This window comes from Natator depressus, chromosome 3 (genome assembly GCF_965152275.1).
Source record: "Natator depressus isolate rNatDep1 chromosome 3, rNatDep2.hap1, whole genome shotgun sequence".
NCBI lineage: Eukaryota > Metazoa > Chordata > Testudines > Cheloniidae > Natator > Natator depressus.
The window spans coordinates 184,236,005-184,255,883 of record NC_134236.1 but is presented as its reverse complement, the minus strand read 5'-3'; the positions used below and the strand labels follow the sequence as shown (position 1 = coordinate 184,255,883).

Here is a 19,879-nt window from a genome sequence, read left to right as displayed (position 1 = left end):
TACCTAGTTTAAGACTCATTAGAACTCATAACTGCTGCCCCACTAACAACAGTTTAGCAAAATAATTCAGTAGGAGGTGGCATATCCAGTGCAGCCTCCACCCCAGCAGGGGATATTGATGTGGACACAGCAGCAAAATGAAGACAAACACATGCATGGAATAAAGCAGCAGGCTGCAACTTTTATTAAACTTTAACAAAAGGGATGGGCCCTACTTGTCCATCACCCATATTCTCCTATACCATATAACCCATAACGTAGTGTGGCTCTCCTCAGCCTACCCCCAGGACTCAGCTCTGTCTGAGTCTCAGCACCCTCCCCCATGAATGGGACAGAAGATGCAGCAGGGTGGGGACCTCAGCCTATGAGGGCCACAAGATCTGCCTCTATCACATGAGCCCAAGGCCCGTCACCAAAATCCAAGATCTTTTACCTCTTGGAGCAATTCATTTTATTCTCTTAGCCACAGTAGAAACTGGCTGCAAGTTGTGACAAATAAACACCATCACTCCAGTAACTCAGTCAGGCAGTAAGAGCATTCCTATTTAACCCACTGTGGCTTGAAGATGCTGCAAGGATGGCAAAAGACTCTCTGGTCCTCTGCCATTTGGCCCATGGAAGAAAAAATTCCTTCCTGACTCCCTAAATAGGCAATCAGCTAGACCTGCAGCACCTGTCTGGCTGGGTTCCCATTCCTACTTCGAATGGGTAGGCTGGGCTGCTGGAATGGAGCTGGAAGAGGCTCCACATTGTCCCTGCACCAGATAAATCTTGGGAGCTGGGGAGTGTTGGCCAATCTGCACCCCTCTCCTCCAGCTGGCAAATGGGTGCCTCTCAGGGGGAGGAACTTCCTATTGTCCCTTGCTGAGTGTCCTTGCTACTGGGACTATCCCCATTTCAGCACTTACCCTACCGACTTCCCCGCCCATTGATGTGGGTGGCCAGCATTTCTGACTAGGCAGGAGGTAGCACCTGTGATTCCTGCCTACAGCAAGTTCAGCAACAGACTCAACTCCATTCCAGCCTGGGGCCCTCTGGCCAAGTGTCTGTGGGACACAGATTGCCAGGACTGAGTGTCTACAGAAGAGAGAACTCAGACTCTGCTCTTCCTCCTGTACCACTTAGGGATAATTTTATATGTGGCAAGTCACTTTTGCCAAGAATTTTGCTAAACTTAGGCACCTAACTACATATGTAGGAAGCTAAATTAACCTGATCCTGCGAAGTAATTAATAAGAAAAATAAGAATAACACCTACCTCTTACACAGTGTTTTTAAGTGTAGACCTCAAAGCTCTTCACAATCTTTTAAATGTATTTAAAAGCCAGTGGTACTTATTCATCTGAAATTGCATGCAGGCTTTGAGAAATGTGGAAGGTTGCAGGTGTGGCTTTGATACCCAGCCTAGCCATTCAGCAAAAAGCTCAGCTGCAGTACACTTCAGAAATAGTTTGGGTTGCTTGACTAGAGAGAAGCTCAGAGAAAAGACTACACTCTCCCCATTTCTTCCTCCCCAAATATTAATCTTGATTCTACAACACAGAGTAAATACCCTATAGTATAGAGCTGGAGAAGCTATTTATTTTATCTACCTCTAAGTTCAAGCAGAGATCCCATCCCTCTAACCTTAAGATATAGTATGGACTACTGTTTGTACATCTTTTGATGGGAATCCAACACCTAATCCTCAAAGATTTCAACACACAGTTTTATGGCATGCCTTAATCTATATCTGTTTGTTTGGATGGTTAATTATGACCATTTTAACAAAGCACGGGTGCTAACTAAAGATAGGTTTTTGAGAAGCAGCTTGCAGAACACAGCAAATGGCATAACTACTGCCAAAACCACCCCACAGTTTTGAAAATCGTGTCAGTTTAGCATTCAAACTTCTCAGCCACCAGAGCAAGAAAGATTAGCAAGTTTCCTAAAACTTCTGTTTAAAATTTTTCCCACCCCTAATCATGGGAAATAATTGCCATCTGGTAGAGATGCGTCTCAAAGACAGGGGAAAACAGAAAACTTTGGCCAAGTGAGGGACTTCCCTCCAAGCTTTGCATAAACCCAAGGAGGTTTTATCCAAAATATGAACCTTTGGGGGGGGGATTTTCATTTTGCTTTCAATTTTACTTAAATTTTGGTCCCATTTAAGTTTTAATACTAGGCAACAAAGTAAGGCAACAGGAAGGTAATTTACAAATATGTATTTAGGTCCACATGTGCCTCCTGTGCAAAACTGTGGGAAGGAACAAATACTGGAGCTGTGGAGTACTCAGGTTCTCTCTTCAGTTCCATGAGATCAGAGGTACAGGGAGCTGGGCCAAAAAATGGAGTGGAAAACCAAGGATCTCTAAGAAATCTGACTCCCAAAGCTGCAGAGGATGTCTAGCAGCATGGAGTGACTCCTCTCATACCTTCTCTGTAGTCTCTGTCCAGACTGTGGCTGAGCAGTTAGGATCCCTATCTCATTCATAAGAACATAACATAAGAATGTCCATACTGGGTCAGACCAATGGTCCATCTAGCCCAGTATCCTGTCTTCTGACAGTGATCAATGCCAGGTACTTCAGAGGGCATGAACAAAACAGGTAATCATCAAGTGATCCATGGTTCTGCAATTTTCTTAGCCTCAGTGAGTGAATCAATCCTTTCAGACCTTTTCAATGATGCCTTATTGAGATTTTAACTAGGAAGAGATAACTGAAGATGTTGGTGAGCAGTTTGGTGGAATAGAGAGGGCAGAAGCCAAAAATGGGAGTGAGTATTGGTAAATATTAAGACATTAAATGTTTATACTTTGCTTGATAAGCTGTCCTGCACTGCAATCACTTCATATTTCTGAAAGTTTCCCTCATCATCTCTAATTGGCTGCAAACCTAGAAAACTAGATAGTGTTCATGGGCTTTGGGGGTGCCAGGATGCCACCTACTGAAAGAAAATAGGCAAGCAGTTCAGGACATCGGATGACTTCATAAACATTAACAAATGAAAATATAAAAGCAACAAAACCAATTTACCTTTATATGTTTCACTCCACAGCTAACCATTCTGTTTGGCTGATATGGATCCCAGGAAATATCAAAAATCTGTTAAAAATATTCAAAGATGCTACTTTGAATTATAAACCAGTTGAATCTGCCATATATTTAATTTATTTTTGCACATTTTTAAATGCAGTTCTATCGCTCAGTATTTGATTAAATTAACAGCATAATGTTTAGGTGAATACAATGCTGTATGACATGAATGACAAGTATAACTATAGCTAGACTGAGGGATAATGCAGACATGTGCTTGCAGGCTTCCACATACAGCTCTGCCAGCAGATCTTATTCATAACTTGCAACAACCCACCTATTCTAGTCCCAGAGAAAATTTACTGTGCCAAACTGGGGAAAATAAAGTGCAAGTTGTGTGATGTGAGCTAATGTCCCTCAAAAGTTAAGAGGAGAGACCATTACTCATCTTCACTCATTATCTATGGGAAAAGGTGTACCCAGGTCAGGTTAGGCAATACTAACCCAATATGCCATCTTATGTAATGCAGCTAAAGTGGTAATATACACAGAAATTTACATAATAAAATTACATTAGTCATTTTGGCGAGCAATATATATTTTTGTATATAATACAAAGTAAGCATATTTCAAAATTAAGGACTATATCCCACATTTTTTACTCAGAACTCCTGTTGAGGTCAATGGGAACTTAGTCTCAGTAATAACTGCACAATCAGGCCCTCAGGGAAATATTGTATAAAGCTTGAAAATAAAGAGTTTATACTATGGCCCAAACTTTCAAGAGTGCCTCAGTTTTTGGTTCTCCATCTTTAGATACTTTACAGGGGCCTGAATTTCAGAAAACACTGAGCAGCCAACCTCTGAAATTCAGGCCCTTTTATGGTGTCTCAATTTGAGTACCCAAAAATTGAGGCACCCAAATCACTAGTTTCTTTTTAAAATGTAGACTAGTGATATTCAGACCTCAGAGGTTCAGGAGCCAAACTAGCAATCAACATTACCCAAAAGAGCCACAGTAGTGTGAATTGTTTCATTTAACACACACACACACACACACACACACACACACACACACACACACACACACACACACACACACACACACACACACACACACACACACACACCCCTTGCCTAATTTCTCCATTTTGATTCAAAGCACAGTAGCTACTCCAGTCAGTTAACAAGTATTTTATCATGTTAAGTATGCAACCAGTCATTTAGTATAATAAACACTGTCTTTCAAAATATAAAATGTAAATCTTCTTTATAAAAAGTTGTGATTTTGAAGTATTTTCTAAGTACTATACTTCTTAAATATGTAAATGACAGACTGCAGCAATGTCTTATGACCCTCACACCAGAAAAGACTTTTTCCATAACTGGTGGTCTTCAAGATGTGTTGCTCATGTCCATTCAATTTAGGTGTGTATGCTCACCACATGCACCGGTGCCAGAAGTTTTTTCCCTCAGCACTATCTGTAGGGGACTGGCTCCAGCGCCCCCTGGAGTGGCGCGAACATGCCGTGGTATATAGGGCACTGCCAGTTCCCCCCACGTCAGTTCCTTCTTGAGTTGTCTGGCATGGGACCTTGCTCACACCCAGTCTTATCCTTTCCCTTGCGGGAGGTTGGAGACCAGCCTCGCCTCACCTTCTTGGCCTTCTTGGTCGGAGCCATGGATGGGGAATGATGGTGGCCAGTGGACAGTCCCAATGGGGCACTGCGTACTGAGGTCATGGTACTCGGCGCCGAGTTGGAGCGTTGCTCTGGTGCCAGGGTGAGGGCCAACTCCATAAGGCACGTTCTTAAACAAATATTGCACTCCTTAGTCCTTGGCTTGGAGGACTTGCAAATTTTGCACTTCTCACTAACGTGTCCTTCGCCCAAGCAACGCAGACAACTGCTGTGTGGTTCACTAGCGGGCATGGGCCTCTTGCAGCGATCACAGAACTAAAGCCTGGGGACTGGGGCATGCCCCATCCCGAGGCAAAGTCCCATTCGGGATCTACGAAGTCTCTAACTATAGCTAAGGGATTTACAAACACTAACAGAAAACTATATACACTTTAATACAAGAGATAGCTAGTTCATACGAACGAGCAGCAACAGCACTAGCTAAAGCAGCAACAGTTCCAGCACCATCACTGGAGACAAGAAGGAACTGAGGCTGAGGGGAACCGGCGGTGCCCTGTATACCGCGGCTTGTGTGTGCCACCCCAGGGGGCACCAGAGCCAGTCCCCTATGGATACTGCTGAGGGAAATACTTCCAGCTTTGGTATATGTGGCAACCACACACACCTAAGTTGAATGGACATGAGCAACACATCTCGAAGAAGAACAAAAACATTCAACCACTAGAATTTAGGATCAGATTAGACAATCCCCTGCCAAACACCCTTTTACTTTCGCTGTGGGGAGGGCTTGAAGGGCTAAGTGTTGAAACACTTCGATCATGGCTTAGAGAAACAGAGCCTGAAACAGCTCCCTTTGAAGTCAGTAGCGAAACTTCCACAGACATCAATGGGAGTTGCATCAGACCCTAAAAGAGTAATTTTGAAAAACGAATAAAAACATTAATCTTGATGTGTTAGAAATATAGTACACAACAGTGAAGCACTGAACTCACCCAACTCACAAACACAGTACATACAGACAGTATAAACACATATTGTTTTGTTCTGTTGCCACTATTTATGTATATTCTATCATGTGAAATATTCACAGATATACCATGCATAGTAAAATATATATGCACAGTGGAAAGATTCATTTATCTTAATGATCATCTGTGTGTGTGTGTGTGTGTGGTTTTTTTTGACTGGTGGTGAAATTGCTTTGACATTTCCTAATTTTGGGCAATATTCTCCACTCAGATCCACTTGATGGACCTTGCTGTGCACTAACTTGATGAAAAAATAATACAATTTAGAAACAAAAATGTTACAGAAGTTATTGGGAAATGCTCCAGACAAGATTCAGATAATTCCTTCTATATGATTACCCTATCTGAATGGCCAGTAGCTGTTGCTAGTAGTTTTCCTTTCTTCCAATCCCAAATACATACTGTATTTTTGGCATCCAGTCCCACTGAGGCTAAACACTAAGGGGGAAAAAAAAGCATCTAGTTAATTGAAGATCAGCCCAAAATAAGTCTTTCAACTGAGCATAGTATGTGTACAAATATGACTCAAATTAAAACTAAATTGCTAAAGATACCATCAAGATATCCATGTTAAAAATTTATTTATTATTAGGACATGCCAAAAATTCTAGTCTTTTCTAGAAGCTTGAAATTAACTACCTGACTTTTAAATGTACCAAACATAGGCTAAATTCATCAGAAGATCTGAAGCACTTGCTTCAGTAGCACAACAATCTGGCATTCACATCTTACTGACCTGTTATTAAAAATAAATGGGTGATTAAAACACTCCTCTCCCACCACCCACACCACCACATTTCATTATGTCTATGGTGCTCATTTTTGTGGACATTTCTAGTAGCATTTTATAACTATAATTTACCCTTTAATTTTCAATTTTGTTTTTGAAAGAATGCATAATTAATTATTTTAAAAGCTTAATACAAATAAATGAACTGCCCTCTCCCAAGAAACAAAAGAAAGCAAAAATCCCTTTTTGTCCAGGCTATGGCTATAAACAAACAGACGAAGAAGAGATGTTTAAGATATAAATTAGCATACCAAGTCTCTTCAAATTTTGCCTAATTTCACACGTCCTTATGAGGATGCAGGAACATAGAAATTTTCCTGTTGGATAACACCAGTGGTTCATCTGGTTCAGTATCCTGCCTCTCCACCCAGTCGGCGGGGGAAGGGTGCAGGTGGGTCCATCCCCGGCCATAGAAGTGCCGGGTAATCGGAGGATGGCTTAGAGACCCTTGCTCCAAGTGGAAGGAATAATCCTCGGTGCATACACCCTCAGTCATAGTATGACTGAGCATAGGAGGAGAACTTAGGGTTTCTCGCTCTGCCCGGGACGGGGCTTTGGATTTGGTGTATGGACCCTCGGTGGTAGAGGACCGAGTAATATGGAGGGAGGCTTAGCGTCCTGCCCTCCAGCCCGGGAGGGAGTGAGCATTGTAAGCCCCAGTGCCGGTGTGGGCAGCGTGAAATCTCCCGTGATTAAAAGACCTTCAGAGTGGTACTAACGGTTTGTGATAATATGTTCAGGAAACAGAAGGGTACAGCTGCGGACTCGGGAGTCCCACAGTCGTGGGCAATGGCATAAACAGTGGGGTCTCAGGAGGCTGGGGGACTGGGTGCCCATGCCACGGGGGAGGCAGCAAAGGGGGACGGGACCCTCTTACCTCTTGCAAAGGGGTGGGTGGGGAACTCTCCCAGCTGGAGAGGGCTCTCACCAAAGTGGGATACAATCCCTAGGGTTCTGTGGCGGAGCTTCAGAGGGGCGTGCTTACTTGGCAGGATTTACTAGACTTGTATGCCGAGTATGAAAAGCAAAAGGGTAAAAACCTAGGGGCAGCTGTGGGCTCAGTATGGACTGCAGCAGCCATGTGGTATCAAATGTTGTCAGGACAGAAAGAGGAGTTGGGGAGAAGGGAAGAGACGTGTACCCGACAACTAGTGGAAATTGAGCAACTAAAAGCGCAAATCACTAATCAGGCAGCAACACAAGCCTACATCCAAGAAAAGTTGCAAGTACTGGTCCTTCAGGGGCTAGTCAAAGATTTGACCATTCGTGCTCAGCATACGCCACAGCAGCAGCGTGACTGACACGAAAAGGAAATTGAACAGTTAAAACATCAGTTGGCCGTATGTTCAGTCCAGGTGGCGAGCCTCACGGGGGATGATTCGGGTTGTAGAACTGATCAATGAAATTGTTTTTAATTGTTCACTTATATTAATATAACTTCATAAGCAAAGTTTTTATGAATGAAACAACATTCATTCATGAAACCGGTTACCCCAATAACTGGCTAATTGAGTTTCACTTTCAATCCAATTGTTGCTTAAATCACTCAAACTTACACTGTTTCAACATTCTAACTTCTGCTCACTGTTTGTCATTCATTATATTTGTCTATATTGTAACTTCTGTTCACTGTTTGCCATTCCTTACACTTGTCCATATTGTAACTCAAACTCCATTTTAACTTGTTCCAAACTCCATTTTAAAATGCTCACTCCATTTTGTAAAAGCTTGCTGCAACCTTCATTTTTGCAAAACCCTGTTGTAATCTTATTAGCTTAGTTTAGATGTGTGAATGAGGTATGTATGGATGATGACATCAACCTCCAGCCCCAGCCTGTCCTGATGAAATAAAGTATAAACACCAATGGCTGAAGATGCAGACAACAGCCCTGACAAAGCAAGAGTCCACCCTAAAAAGAAAAGAACAAAAGTACAATTGAAGAAACATCAAAGCCAGGTTCCAGGCTGAAAGTCATGTCTGCAATTGACGTGTGATCAATCACACCAAACCCAGAGGCAGCGTGACACAGCAAGACCTATAGACTCTGCATTCAAACTAAAGCCTACAAAAAGGATGGATGAGATGGAAGATTTTGGAGGGTAACATTCTGCTGCCAACTTGGAAGGACGTCGGTGCCTGCCCAACAGAGACCCAGCTCTTCCTTGTGCCCGGCTCTTCCGGCCAGTTAGCTGCCACAAGCTATGAACCCAAGCCACGAACTCAAGCTACACTCAGGACTGGTAACTACACAGCAGCTGCAGAACAGTTGGGGGGGGTGTACATAGGTATTAGATATTAGTTATTGGTCATAAATCAAATTGTGTTATAATAAACGTGACATCTTGTCTTGTCCCCTGAAACGATCCTGTGTAGTTTTGTCTGCATAACAGGGTGACCCGTGTGAAGGCTTTGATTTTTCCCTTTGCGAGGATCCCCAAGGATGGGTGGATTCTTGTTGCACCCCGATAGCAGCCCACATTAAAATGGAGGAGAGGTCCACTGAGCAACTCCAGGATGGGAATTGGGTCGAGACTCAGCGTATTTCAGCCAGAATTCAGAGTCTGCTGGACCCGGCAGATATGCTGGCTCGCGAGCTTGGCCTCTTCAAAACGGAAAAGGCCGCTACCTGGCTCCTTTCCCTTTGGACATCATACATGTAAATAATTTTGTCCCAGCAAGAGACTGAGCGGGTGCTCACAGCTGCCAGCCCAGAGCTGGCCTCCACCCTAAAAACCACGGTGGCCGAATTGCTGGGAGAGGGGTTGCCTGTCGTTCAAGCCTTGGCAAACATTCTTCTTTCCGCTAGGGACAAACGAAAATATTTATCTAACCTAGATCAGGCCCCTGAGCAAACCGGGTTAGACTATTTTTATCAACAGAGTTTAATTGCGGCTGTCTTGGGACAAATTCAGCCGGTGAAAGCAGAGCAGCGCCTTATTGGCCAGCTTCCATGGACCGTCGCTCAGTTACGGGAGCTGATGGAAGGGATGAATGACTGGTGGAGGGATAGACTAGGGCTCTGGGCCAAGGGCGAACACGCAAATTGGGAGGTGTTAAAGGGTAAAATCATGCAAATTGCTAAGCATTTTGGGGAGCCAATTAAACGGGTAAAGATGGCGGCACCCCCACATATACCAACCGGATGCCAGGGGAAGGTGGAAAGGGGCCAACCGAGGGCCAGTCAGAACATAGGAGGGCCTGTGACAGATTTTTATTACAAATCTGCCTAGGGCGTCAGTGAATTAGGCAGATGCCACAGGATCTTTGGGGAGGAGGTATAGAACACATCAAGTGTCTAAGTTTTAAAGCTTTATTGATAAAATAATGTAACAGCAGAGAGTGCTGGGAACACTCCCACATCACTCAGGGGAACAAAGAAAGCATTAATGTCCCAAGCCCTAACCCACTTTCATATTCACATACACGCTACCCGAGACTGGCCAAGTCTGGGTGTAACGTCAGAAGAAGAGATGTGGAGTAAAGGTGGACGGGAGTGCTGTCTTGGGCCCAGGCCATCTGGGTCTGCTGCTGATCTCCAAAGTGCTCCAGCTCTCAGGAGGGTTTTAAGTCCTGGGCTCCTTTGGGGGTGTTTTATTTTGTGACCTCTGTTCCTGGTGCTCTTTGTGTCACTTCAAACCGGCTTGCTGTGGCCTCCTCAGTTTCCCAAAACATCCCGGCTCCGGAGACTTTGTTTTTCCTTCTATTGGCCTTTGCTGTTGCTGTTTTATTTGCTCTTACTGTCCTCGCTGCTATCTCTGCAGCGCTGCTTAACTTAGTTCTTTTTTTTTTTTATGGCTGCTTGGGAAAGCTTTAAGCCCCCCGTCTTTCTCGGCTGTCAGCCAAGTCTGCTGGGGCCAGCATCTTATCTTCCAACTGAGCTAGCTGAAATGTTGACTTAACCCGTTCTCTGCTCTTTTTTTCTTCTCCCCCCTCTCAGCCTCTCGTACCCTGTAAAGGAAACTTCCACTCCCCACTCGCACACCTTTGACCCTCTCCAAAATGCTTTGCGATGCTTGCAACAGCGTTAGCCACAAACAATGCTTATCTGCCTTCCCCGGAGACTCCCTGAGGGGAGGGGGCCATTGGGTTGTGACAGCCAGTTCATGCTGTTAACTAAAGAGGATGAGGAGAGGATAGCGATGGAGGTGCGGAAGCAAACTTGGTGTGCCCTCAGGGCTCTGGGGGAGGACATGAGACGGTGGGATAAGAAACCCACTGTCCTGTTGGTAGAAAGGCTATTTTGCCCTCTCGGCCAGGCGGGATGAACAAGCCACCAGCATCCACGAAACCTGGGCCCACATGGCGGGCGATCAGCAGCCACCCCTTCCATCCCTCCGGTGGAAGATTATCGCCAGCCCCATGATCAACTCCCGCAGACTGGGGACCCCAGTTAGGGCTCTGGCTAGGGCAGCCCCATTGTCAGCCAGGGGTCCTGCTGGCAGTAGTGGGGTAAGGTAACCTGGGACTCTAACCGACACCCGAAAATTGCCATTGTAGTCGCTGAGTGGCCCTGTATGGCCCTACTAGACACTGGGGCGGGTACCAATGTATTAAACTTCACCCCTGTTGAGGACAACCCAGGGCTTCCCACCCATGTCTCGGCCTTCAATTCTGGGTCGCAACAGTGACAGACCCGCTACCAGGTCCCAGTGACCATTGTAGGGACGGTTTTGCATGCCTCATTTACTATTGACCCTTCATCCATGAAGAGGGTGATCTTGGGAATGCCCTGGATGCTGGAGCAGGGGCTATGGTTTAATCCTTATGACCAAGGGGGCACACTATGGCAGGAGCGGCGCATGCCTCTGCCCCAGGACGAGGGGGGGAGGTTTGCCACCACCGCAATGACAGCGCTTACCGTAGAGGAGGAAGCATATTGGAGGCAGACAGTGCTGGGGTGTGGCAAATGTATCCATCTGACTGTGGTAGGCATAAGACAGTGCTGGTTGAGGTGGTAGGGTCCCCCGTTCCCCCACAACGCCAGTATCCTTACTCCAAAGCCACAGAGGAGGGCATAGCCGGGGTGATTGCCGACTTGGAGAAACAAGGAGTGCTCCGGACTACCCATAGCCCCTTTAACACCCCGGTTTGACCAGTGCTGAAAGCGGGAGGTCAGACCTGGCGCCTCACCATAGATTACCAGAAAGTAAACCAAGGCACCCCGATGATGGCCCCGGTGGTCACCTCAGTGCCTGAGGTTTTGCTCCATGTGCAGCCACGGGACAGATGGTTTTCGGTAATCGACCTAGCCAATTGCTTTTTTGCTTTACCCCTTACCTCTGCCTCCCAGGACCACTTTGCGTTTCAGTTTAGGGGGAAATAGTTCACCTTTACGGCATTCCACAATGCCCCCTCCATGCACACCACCATGTGGTGGCTATGCTAGACAAACTGCCTCCCGAGATCCGTTGCCACGTCATTTCATACATGGATGATTTGTTAGTGCACGGGGAAACAGAACCCCAGGTGCGAGATATCACCAGAACTCTGTTAAATACAATTGAGGAAACTGGGTTCAAGGTGTCATTAAAAAAGGTGCAATTGGTTCAGCGGTCAGTCTTCTACTCAGGCATTACCATGGGGGAAAAGGGTAGGCTAGTGGATGTGGCAAAAGTCCGCGCATTGTGTGAGATGAAGAAACCCACCAATTTAAAACAACTGCACACCATTTCGAGGGGCTTTAATTTTATTCAGAATCATATTCCTGATTTTGCCACTCTCACTTGCCCCTTATGGGCACTGCTCAAAAAGAGAGCATGGTGGAATTGGGAGGAACCGCAAGAAACTGCCTTTGATGCCTTAAAGCAAACTGCCTTGCGAGCGCCAGCCCTCGCTTTCCCAGATACTACCAAACCTTTTTACCTCCGGCTGTCCTGCGGTCCGGAGGCACTGGGGGCTGTCCTCCTTCAGAAAAATGTGGAGGGTTGGCTGATCCCAGTTGCCTATGATTGGCCCTAAAGCAGCCAGAGGTGAAATATAGCCCCTGTGAAAAGGAGTGCTTGGCAGCGTATGGGCGGTGCAGACTTTCCAAGCATATATCGAGGGAGCACCAATAATATTGCAGACCCTGCACACGCCCCTGAAATACACTTTAACCGGGTCCAAAATGAGTTTGGTCTCAAATACCCACTTGGCAAAGTGGACCCTGTTTCTTACCCAAAGTGGGGTGGCATCGGAGACTCTGCAGTCCTCGGATCTGCTCAGAGCAGCTTTGGTGGAACAGGGTGCCGAGCATTCTTGTGAGGTAGTGGAGCAGGAACGGACAGCTCCCCGAGAATGGGACCCCCTCCCAATCCTCCACGACCAAACCCAGGCTAACCATTTATGGTTTACAGATGGATCCTGCTTTTTCCACCAAGGGAATCGGTACATCCAGTGGACAGCTCTGAGTGGAGGGAAGTGAGTCTCACTGGGAACCTAGCGCATGGTTCAGCACAAGACACTGAGATAGAAGCAGTGCTCCAGGTTCTGAAATATGAGAGTCAGTTGGGGGAGGACTTTGCGGTATACCTGGTAGCAGACAATGAATGTGTGGTACGAGGAGTATCAACATACATGTTTTATTGGGAAAAGGATAATTGGAATACTGCAGACTGTAAACCCTTCAAACATCAAGAAAGGTGGCAAGAGATAATGATGTTGTACAGAGCACAAAAGGGGGAGGTCTACATCACCTGGGTGAAATCACATGCCCATAAAGACAAGGGATTACTTCATGAATGGAATGGATGAGTGGATAAGATGACCCGAATACGTTCAAGCAAGGTAGCGGCATTAGTCACAGGACTAGCAACCACCGAGCAGGAGGACATAGTCCGGGAATTACATGAGTGGGCAGATGAGGGGGTGGAGGGAACACTCTTCAAAGTCAGGCAGGTGGCACAATGGCCAAAACAAAAGCAAATTGTAAATGGATTGTAGAGGGATGTCTTAAGTGTCCCCAGGTAAAGCAAGGGGGCCAACTCCCTGTCCTGCAGGGGCAAAGAACCCAAGAGGTATGGCACCATCTGCAAATGGACTTTATTGATTTGCTACCAACAACAAAGGAGGGGTATAAATACCTCCTGGTGATAACTGATGTGTTTTCAGCCTGGACAGAGGCATTTCCAACCCAGGTCAATACAGTGGGTGTGGCTGCCAAGAAACTCTATCAGGAAATCTTCTGCCGGTACGGCACACCCTGGATTATCGGCTCTGACCAGGTGGGGTAAGGTGTGGAAGAGGTCCTTAAATCCTTGCTTGCTGCCCTGAACATTAAGCAGCAAATACACATTAGCTATCAGCCACAGAGCAGTGGTGCTGTGGAAAGGCAAAATCAGGATTTGAAGAATGCCCTCCGTAAAATGTGTTCCACTTCAGGAATGGATTGGCCCCGGAAGCTGCCAACTGTTTTGGCAGCTTTATACAATTCTAACTGCCTAGGTACCGGGTACACCCTCTACCATATCCTTTTTGGTCGCCCAATGATGTGGGGCAATCTGTGGGAATGGAAGGGGAATTTACCCACCAATTCACCAGATGGTCGGTATATTACCCAGCTGAGGGAGGAACTTTGTGAAACCTGCAAAGCTGTAGAAGCCGCTTTAGACAGAGAAAAAGCCAAACACAAAGGGACCGTAATTAAAGGCGTCCGGGGGTGGCAAATTGGAGATGAGGTGATGCTGCAGAAACTGGGGAGAGAGGCCCACACCTAAGATGCCAAATGGCCCATATCCTGTGGTGAACTGCATCTCTCCGGTAGTGTACCAGCTTCAGCTACCCAGTAAACTAAAATGGGCACACGCCAATCAACTCAAAACATATGTTTCTCCCTAGGTTCCTGGTCATGGCATCATGGGACTCGGTTGTGGACCAGCCACCTGCCTGGACCATCCAGGTTTCCATCTGTCCATGGGATTATCTGGATGATTATAATGATGAGGAGGAAAAGTACCTCCAAAGGCTCTCCATGGTTCGAGCCACCGATGGGGCCCAAGCCAAAGTATGGCGTAAGGCTGGAGAGGAGGAGCCTTGGGGGCAATGCATTGTCCGGATAGACACCTTGGGGCCACAGCAAAATACCTGGTGGGTGGCCCTGGACCTTCCGTGGGTCCCAGGGGGACAAACCCTGTTCCTCATGTGGTGGCCTGGAGCGAAATAAGCAGCCCCTTGGGAAGCAATCCCTGGACAGAATATTGATCCCCGGAGAGAACATTGTTGTTGTGACCTCCTAAGCCAGGCAAACGACATCCATGACAGAAGCCAGGAAGAGCTGTAATGGAACGATTAATGATTTAGAGAGTTTTATATGTGCCTTGGTTTCCCCAGTAGATGTATTTCTGTTACTCTTCCTTTTTTCTTTCCCTTTTTGCTTTGTTAACAGGGCAAGACAGTAATAGCAAGAGCCCAGGGACACCCCAACCAGGAGTGGTGGGATTGCTCTTGCTGCTTCAAGCCTGCAAAATTCATCAGGACAAAACAATGTATGTTTGGTGGTATTTCTCTATGGGAATCCTTGGGGTCCCGATGTTTTAGGCCTCCTTTGTTAATTTTACCGCTGTTCAGAATTGGTCCTGGTGCAAGAAACAATCAATTATCCACTGGCAGGGAGGCAACTGTGGCACGTCACCCTGGGAATGTGGCACCATGTATTACCTGGGTATCCTCCCCGGGGCAGCCCCTGCCGAGAACACCAGGTCCCCTGGCCCTGCATATCCCTCCCCAATTGGATCCCAGATGGGATCGACCCAGAAGGGCCCCCTACCCCACCAAGCAACACTACCGGAGACAACACTGCATCCCAACGCCTTTCAAACCCCCCGCCCATAGAATTTACTTCCACCTGGGAACAATGGCCCTACCTTTGGAGGAGGACAATCTCCATTCCTACTGCCCGTGCTTGTGGTTCCATTGGAAAGGGGAAACCTGGGAGCGATGGCTCAAGCGGACCACAGATGGGAGGGTACACAGAGAGGTTTTCAATATCACAGGAGGATTCAGCATGCCATTCGAATCAACTCTCCACATTGGCAGCTGGAAGCGGGATGTGGTTGCGCTCTTAATCCCTGGCTGGTGTAAAGTTCAACCTGAGCCCCACAGTTCCACATGTTGGTATATCACATATATTACTCCCTCATACACACACATCTCGCCAGTGTAGGGAGGGAAATATTACATGCCCCGAATGATTTCCAGCATCCCTGTTTAAATTGTAACCTCCTCCGCCTAGCCCAAAGTATTCAAGGAATAAATCTAGGAAAACACCTCCACATCTCCCCCCACCAGCGGTGGTGGCAGATGTCACCGGCTACCAAATGGGAAGCAGCCACTCAATCCTGGATCCTCCTTAATGCCACCCTGGGAGCTTTAGATGTTTTCCTGCCTCTGACACACTTTCAGGTCCCCACCTTCCTCCCCAGTTGTACAAGGGGGGCCACCCTTCAACTTGCCCTCCTCAGACAAACGTTGTCTTTACTCCCCCGGGGGAGGCGGACCTTAGTGGGCTCCTTGTGGGATGGGGTCAATACGGCAGCTAGCATTTAGAATATTCAACAAGGGGCTCTGAGGGTTGAGCGGTTGGGACAATTCGAAAAGGCCATGGGGCTGATCACAAGTGCAGATCTCACCCACCTAATAGTGGCCACCTCCACCCTCAAACACACTGTCGAATTGGCCCTCCACACACGGGATACCTTGTGGGGACTGATTAAAACCATAATTTGGGGTGGGGGCCAACTAGCATGGGATTCGGTGTGCGCTCAACTCCAACAATATTTGACCCAACAAGTCCAGAGCATACAGGAGGATGTGCTCCATGGATCTTGGCCGGGGGAAATCCACTCCCACTCGGGGATCCCCTGGGAGCAATCACCTTTTTGCTACTCCTGGAGGCTCACAAACTGGAAGTGCACCAGCATAACCTGCTCCTTTACACCCTTTGGTCCCATGAAGGGAGTGTGGGCCCCAGCTATAAAAATCCAACCCGGCTCGTGGGAAGGCTGCCTCTGGGACTGGGTGGTCCATGGCGACGTGCAGGAGGTGGCTCCCTACAACGACACAGTTAAGAGGTATGTGCTGACCATGGCCACTGACCATCAGCATGTATGGATTGCAGAGGGCATCACCTGGCAATTATGGCCTATGGAGCCCCTCAAATGATGTGTAAAGAAAAGGTGACGCCAGGCCGCTTTTACGAGATGGGTCAAAACATCTGCTGGGAAGAGGAGGCATCAGGATACGCCCCCACCAAGGCACATCTGTTTACCAATACCTCTGCGTGTGTTTGGAGGACCACCTACCCCAGGGTGCCCCTCGATTTGCGATTACAATCTCAAGTGCACAATTTTTGGGTGCATTGGCCCACTGTTATTCAAAGCAATATTAATGTTTCTAATTATATTGTGTTTAATTTTTCATGGATTATGCCCAATGTTTTCCTTCCCTTGACATACACCCGGGACCAACTTATTGTGTTCCAGGCAGATGCCTCCTCCTTCACTGTGTTACAACACACATTTAATATGGAGAAAGCTGCCTTTGCCACGGCCATCCAGATGGGATGTGCCAGCGAGGGGATGTGCTATGCTATTTTACTAACAAAGCCAGAAGCCACTACCGGCTAGTGTATGCAATTGTTCTTGCCCTAACAATTCTGTTTGTGTTATATTACTGCTTGTGTAGAAGGCCAATGGTGAAACTAGCCACCGTGTCAGAGGGAGGGTGGAAACTTAAATCGTGACCCCTCACAACTAAATGTTGATTCGGAATCAAGGGGGAGAATGTCACAACCTAATGGCTCCCTCCCTCAGGGGGTCCCCTGGGGAGGCAGATCAGCATTGTATGTTGCTAACGCTGTTGCAGGCATTGCAAAGTATTCTGGGAAGGGTTAAAGGTGTGAGTGTAAGTGAAAGGTTCCTTTGCAGGTTGTACAAAGCCTATGTAATATGCAAAAATATCAGCTCTAAATCTGCAGGCTGATAAGGGGTAGAACCCAGCACTTTTGAGAAGCCTACTAACTTCAGCGCAGAACAGCTTGCAATATGGTCATAGTTAGTTCCTGATTCAAGTAAATTGTTTCCTCGTTAATTTTACAGTAGCTATGAAAAAATTCTGAAGATGCAAAATATAAAAAATTTAGCTATCAACAAAACATATCTTCAACTATATGCAAATTGACAGTTCTTTTCGTTAAAAATTTGTAAACTACCTAGGCCATAAAATCTGATAAAGAAAGTAACATTTTCCCAATCAAACGGGAAAAAATGCATTTCTCTTAAGTGGCAGCAGCTCAGACTAGTGTGCTGGACATTCAGGATGTATTTCACTTTAGTATTTAATTATAAAAAATTCTAATAGCAAGATTATACTAAATACAGACTGGGAAGGATTAGATTTTTATCTGTAAATGTCTGTAAACATTGATTTCACTGTTCACCCCCAAAAACTGATGAAAAATAGTCCACCAATAATAATTGGAATTTTCAGATAGGCAAAATAAGAAAAACAGTACTTGAGAACCTATTAGTGTGTGATTTAAGGATACTTTCTTTGTATATTTTGATATGATGATGACAAGTTTTGTTTTAATGGTTATAACACTTTAACTGTTTGAATCTCAATGACTATTGTAATTAAATAATTATCTGACTTTCCCCATTATTTCTCACAACTGTGAAAATGTAAATCCATAAAAATAAAAAAAATTGCTTAAAACCCATAATTTTGTGCAACTGTGAAAATAAATAAAAGTATAAAAATACTTAAAACAAACGTTATTATCCATCAAAAGTATAAAAAGCCCAAATTCTCCCAAGCCTGACTAAATATATTTGTCTCTGAAACTTGGCATCTTACTAAGTATACATAAATAAAAATATGTACATAAAATATTTCCTGATTTAAACTGCAGATTGATCTTTTGTATGTTTTACTGATGATAGAGTACAGTAACATGTAGATAACCTTATTCTCCCTTTTCAGCCCAAGATATTTACTGGTTTTTCAATTTTAAAATGCATTCAGTGTAAAGGGATAACGGGGTGCATCTGAAGGAAGTGAGTAATACATACGTAGGTGGAATCTGTCTAGTCTCAGAACAGGACACAAATTTCGCACAATGGTGTTCAGAACCTAGAAGTGTCTTGGCCAAAATGTAACTGTTGACAGCTATAAGCTCCGTGTACCTGGTTTTCATGAGTCCATGTCCCTCCTGGTCTCCTCACCCCCAAATCCATGCCCTCCAATTCTGGCTCAGCCCCACAGCTAAAGCTGCAAATCTTATACTCAGCATCTGGTCAGTTTATATCATGTTTGTAAAAATAGTTCTTTATATCTTTGGAATTCCCACACTAAACCCCAAGTTCAACCCCAACCCTTACTCCCACTGCATCTCTAGAACACTGTTATGCAAGGTCAACAAATTTGGAACTTGTAGGGTAAGGGGCCAAAATTTTAGCAGTATTTAGACGCCTAAAGATTCAGATATTCAAATAGTAGGATTTTCAAATGCACTTGGTCTTAGGCACTTCTGAAATTCTGACTAAATGCCTATCTCCATCTTTAAGCATTAAACTACCAGTCATTTCGGAAATAGGAGGACACAAGAAAGTTAGGAGATTTTTGGGACACAATAAACATTATAACATTATAACTCCCTTCCCATTTTTTCCCAGTCTTCCCAGAAAGACTGTACACTGGGGATGAGATATGGTGTATGAAATTTCAGAGGGACTCGTTTCCTTTTTCAGGAATTTGGGGGAAGAGAGTTGAAAATTGGGCTTGAAATAGAAAGCAAGCTTAAATCTGGAGGAGCAACCCATAATAATGTTAATTAGGTAATGATGTGCAATGTAAAGTACTATGTAATAACTACTATTATTACAATCCTAGGAAAAAAATTAGCTGTTGAATTGGTTTAACACCTGCGACCCTTGAAATTTCTTAAAATCCCTCATTCCTCTCATGTCTATTAACCATTTCACAGATCTTTCTATGTTACTAGGTAGCAAAATTAACAATCACATTTATTAATTTGAGACTAAAGTAATGTACTGTTACAAATAAGATATGATAAAGGAAGGTTGCTTCTGGCAGTGTCCTTCCTTTCAGATTAAATTTTAAAGTGAGTGAAAAGAGGTTAATTTACATTAAAAATTAAAGGTAGTTTTGTTCCATATGAGACTATTATTTTAAAACATCATGGTCCAAATCTGCCCACAGATACAGACAATCCAACTCTCAGGGATATCAGTGGGAGCATACCTGTGTTATCTGATTGTGCAACCCAAAACGAATTTAGCTGACTGATTATTTTTTTAAAACATGCAAATTCAATTCTCTCTCGGTTGGGATTAAACTTTGTGGGGAAGATTGCACAAGGTGAAATGTACCCTAGTGCAGATGGCCTCTAGAAGGATCTAGGCACC

The 19,879-nt window shown here is 45.2% G+C and overlaps 1 protein-coding gene across 3 annotated transcripts in view; it reads right to left on the bottom strand.

The window, feature by feature from the left end:
- Window positions 1-19,879, bottom strand: part of EML6 (EMAP like 6) — a 340,990-nt gene that overhangs the window by 271,601 nt on the left and 49,510 nt on the right. For all 3 annotated transcript variants that reach the window (XM_074949464.1, XM_074949465.1, XM_074949466.1), the window contains 2 exons: window positions 6,025-6,123; window positions 3,018-3,086 (listed from right to left, as the gene is read on the bottom strand). In XM_074949464.1, coding sequence (XP_074805565.1) covers window positions 3,018-3,086; window positions 6,025-6,123 — 168 coding nt within the window. The remainder of the gene's footprint in view (window positions 1-3,017; window positions 3,087-6,024; window positions 6,124-19,879) is intronic.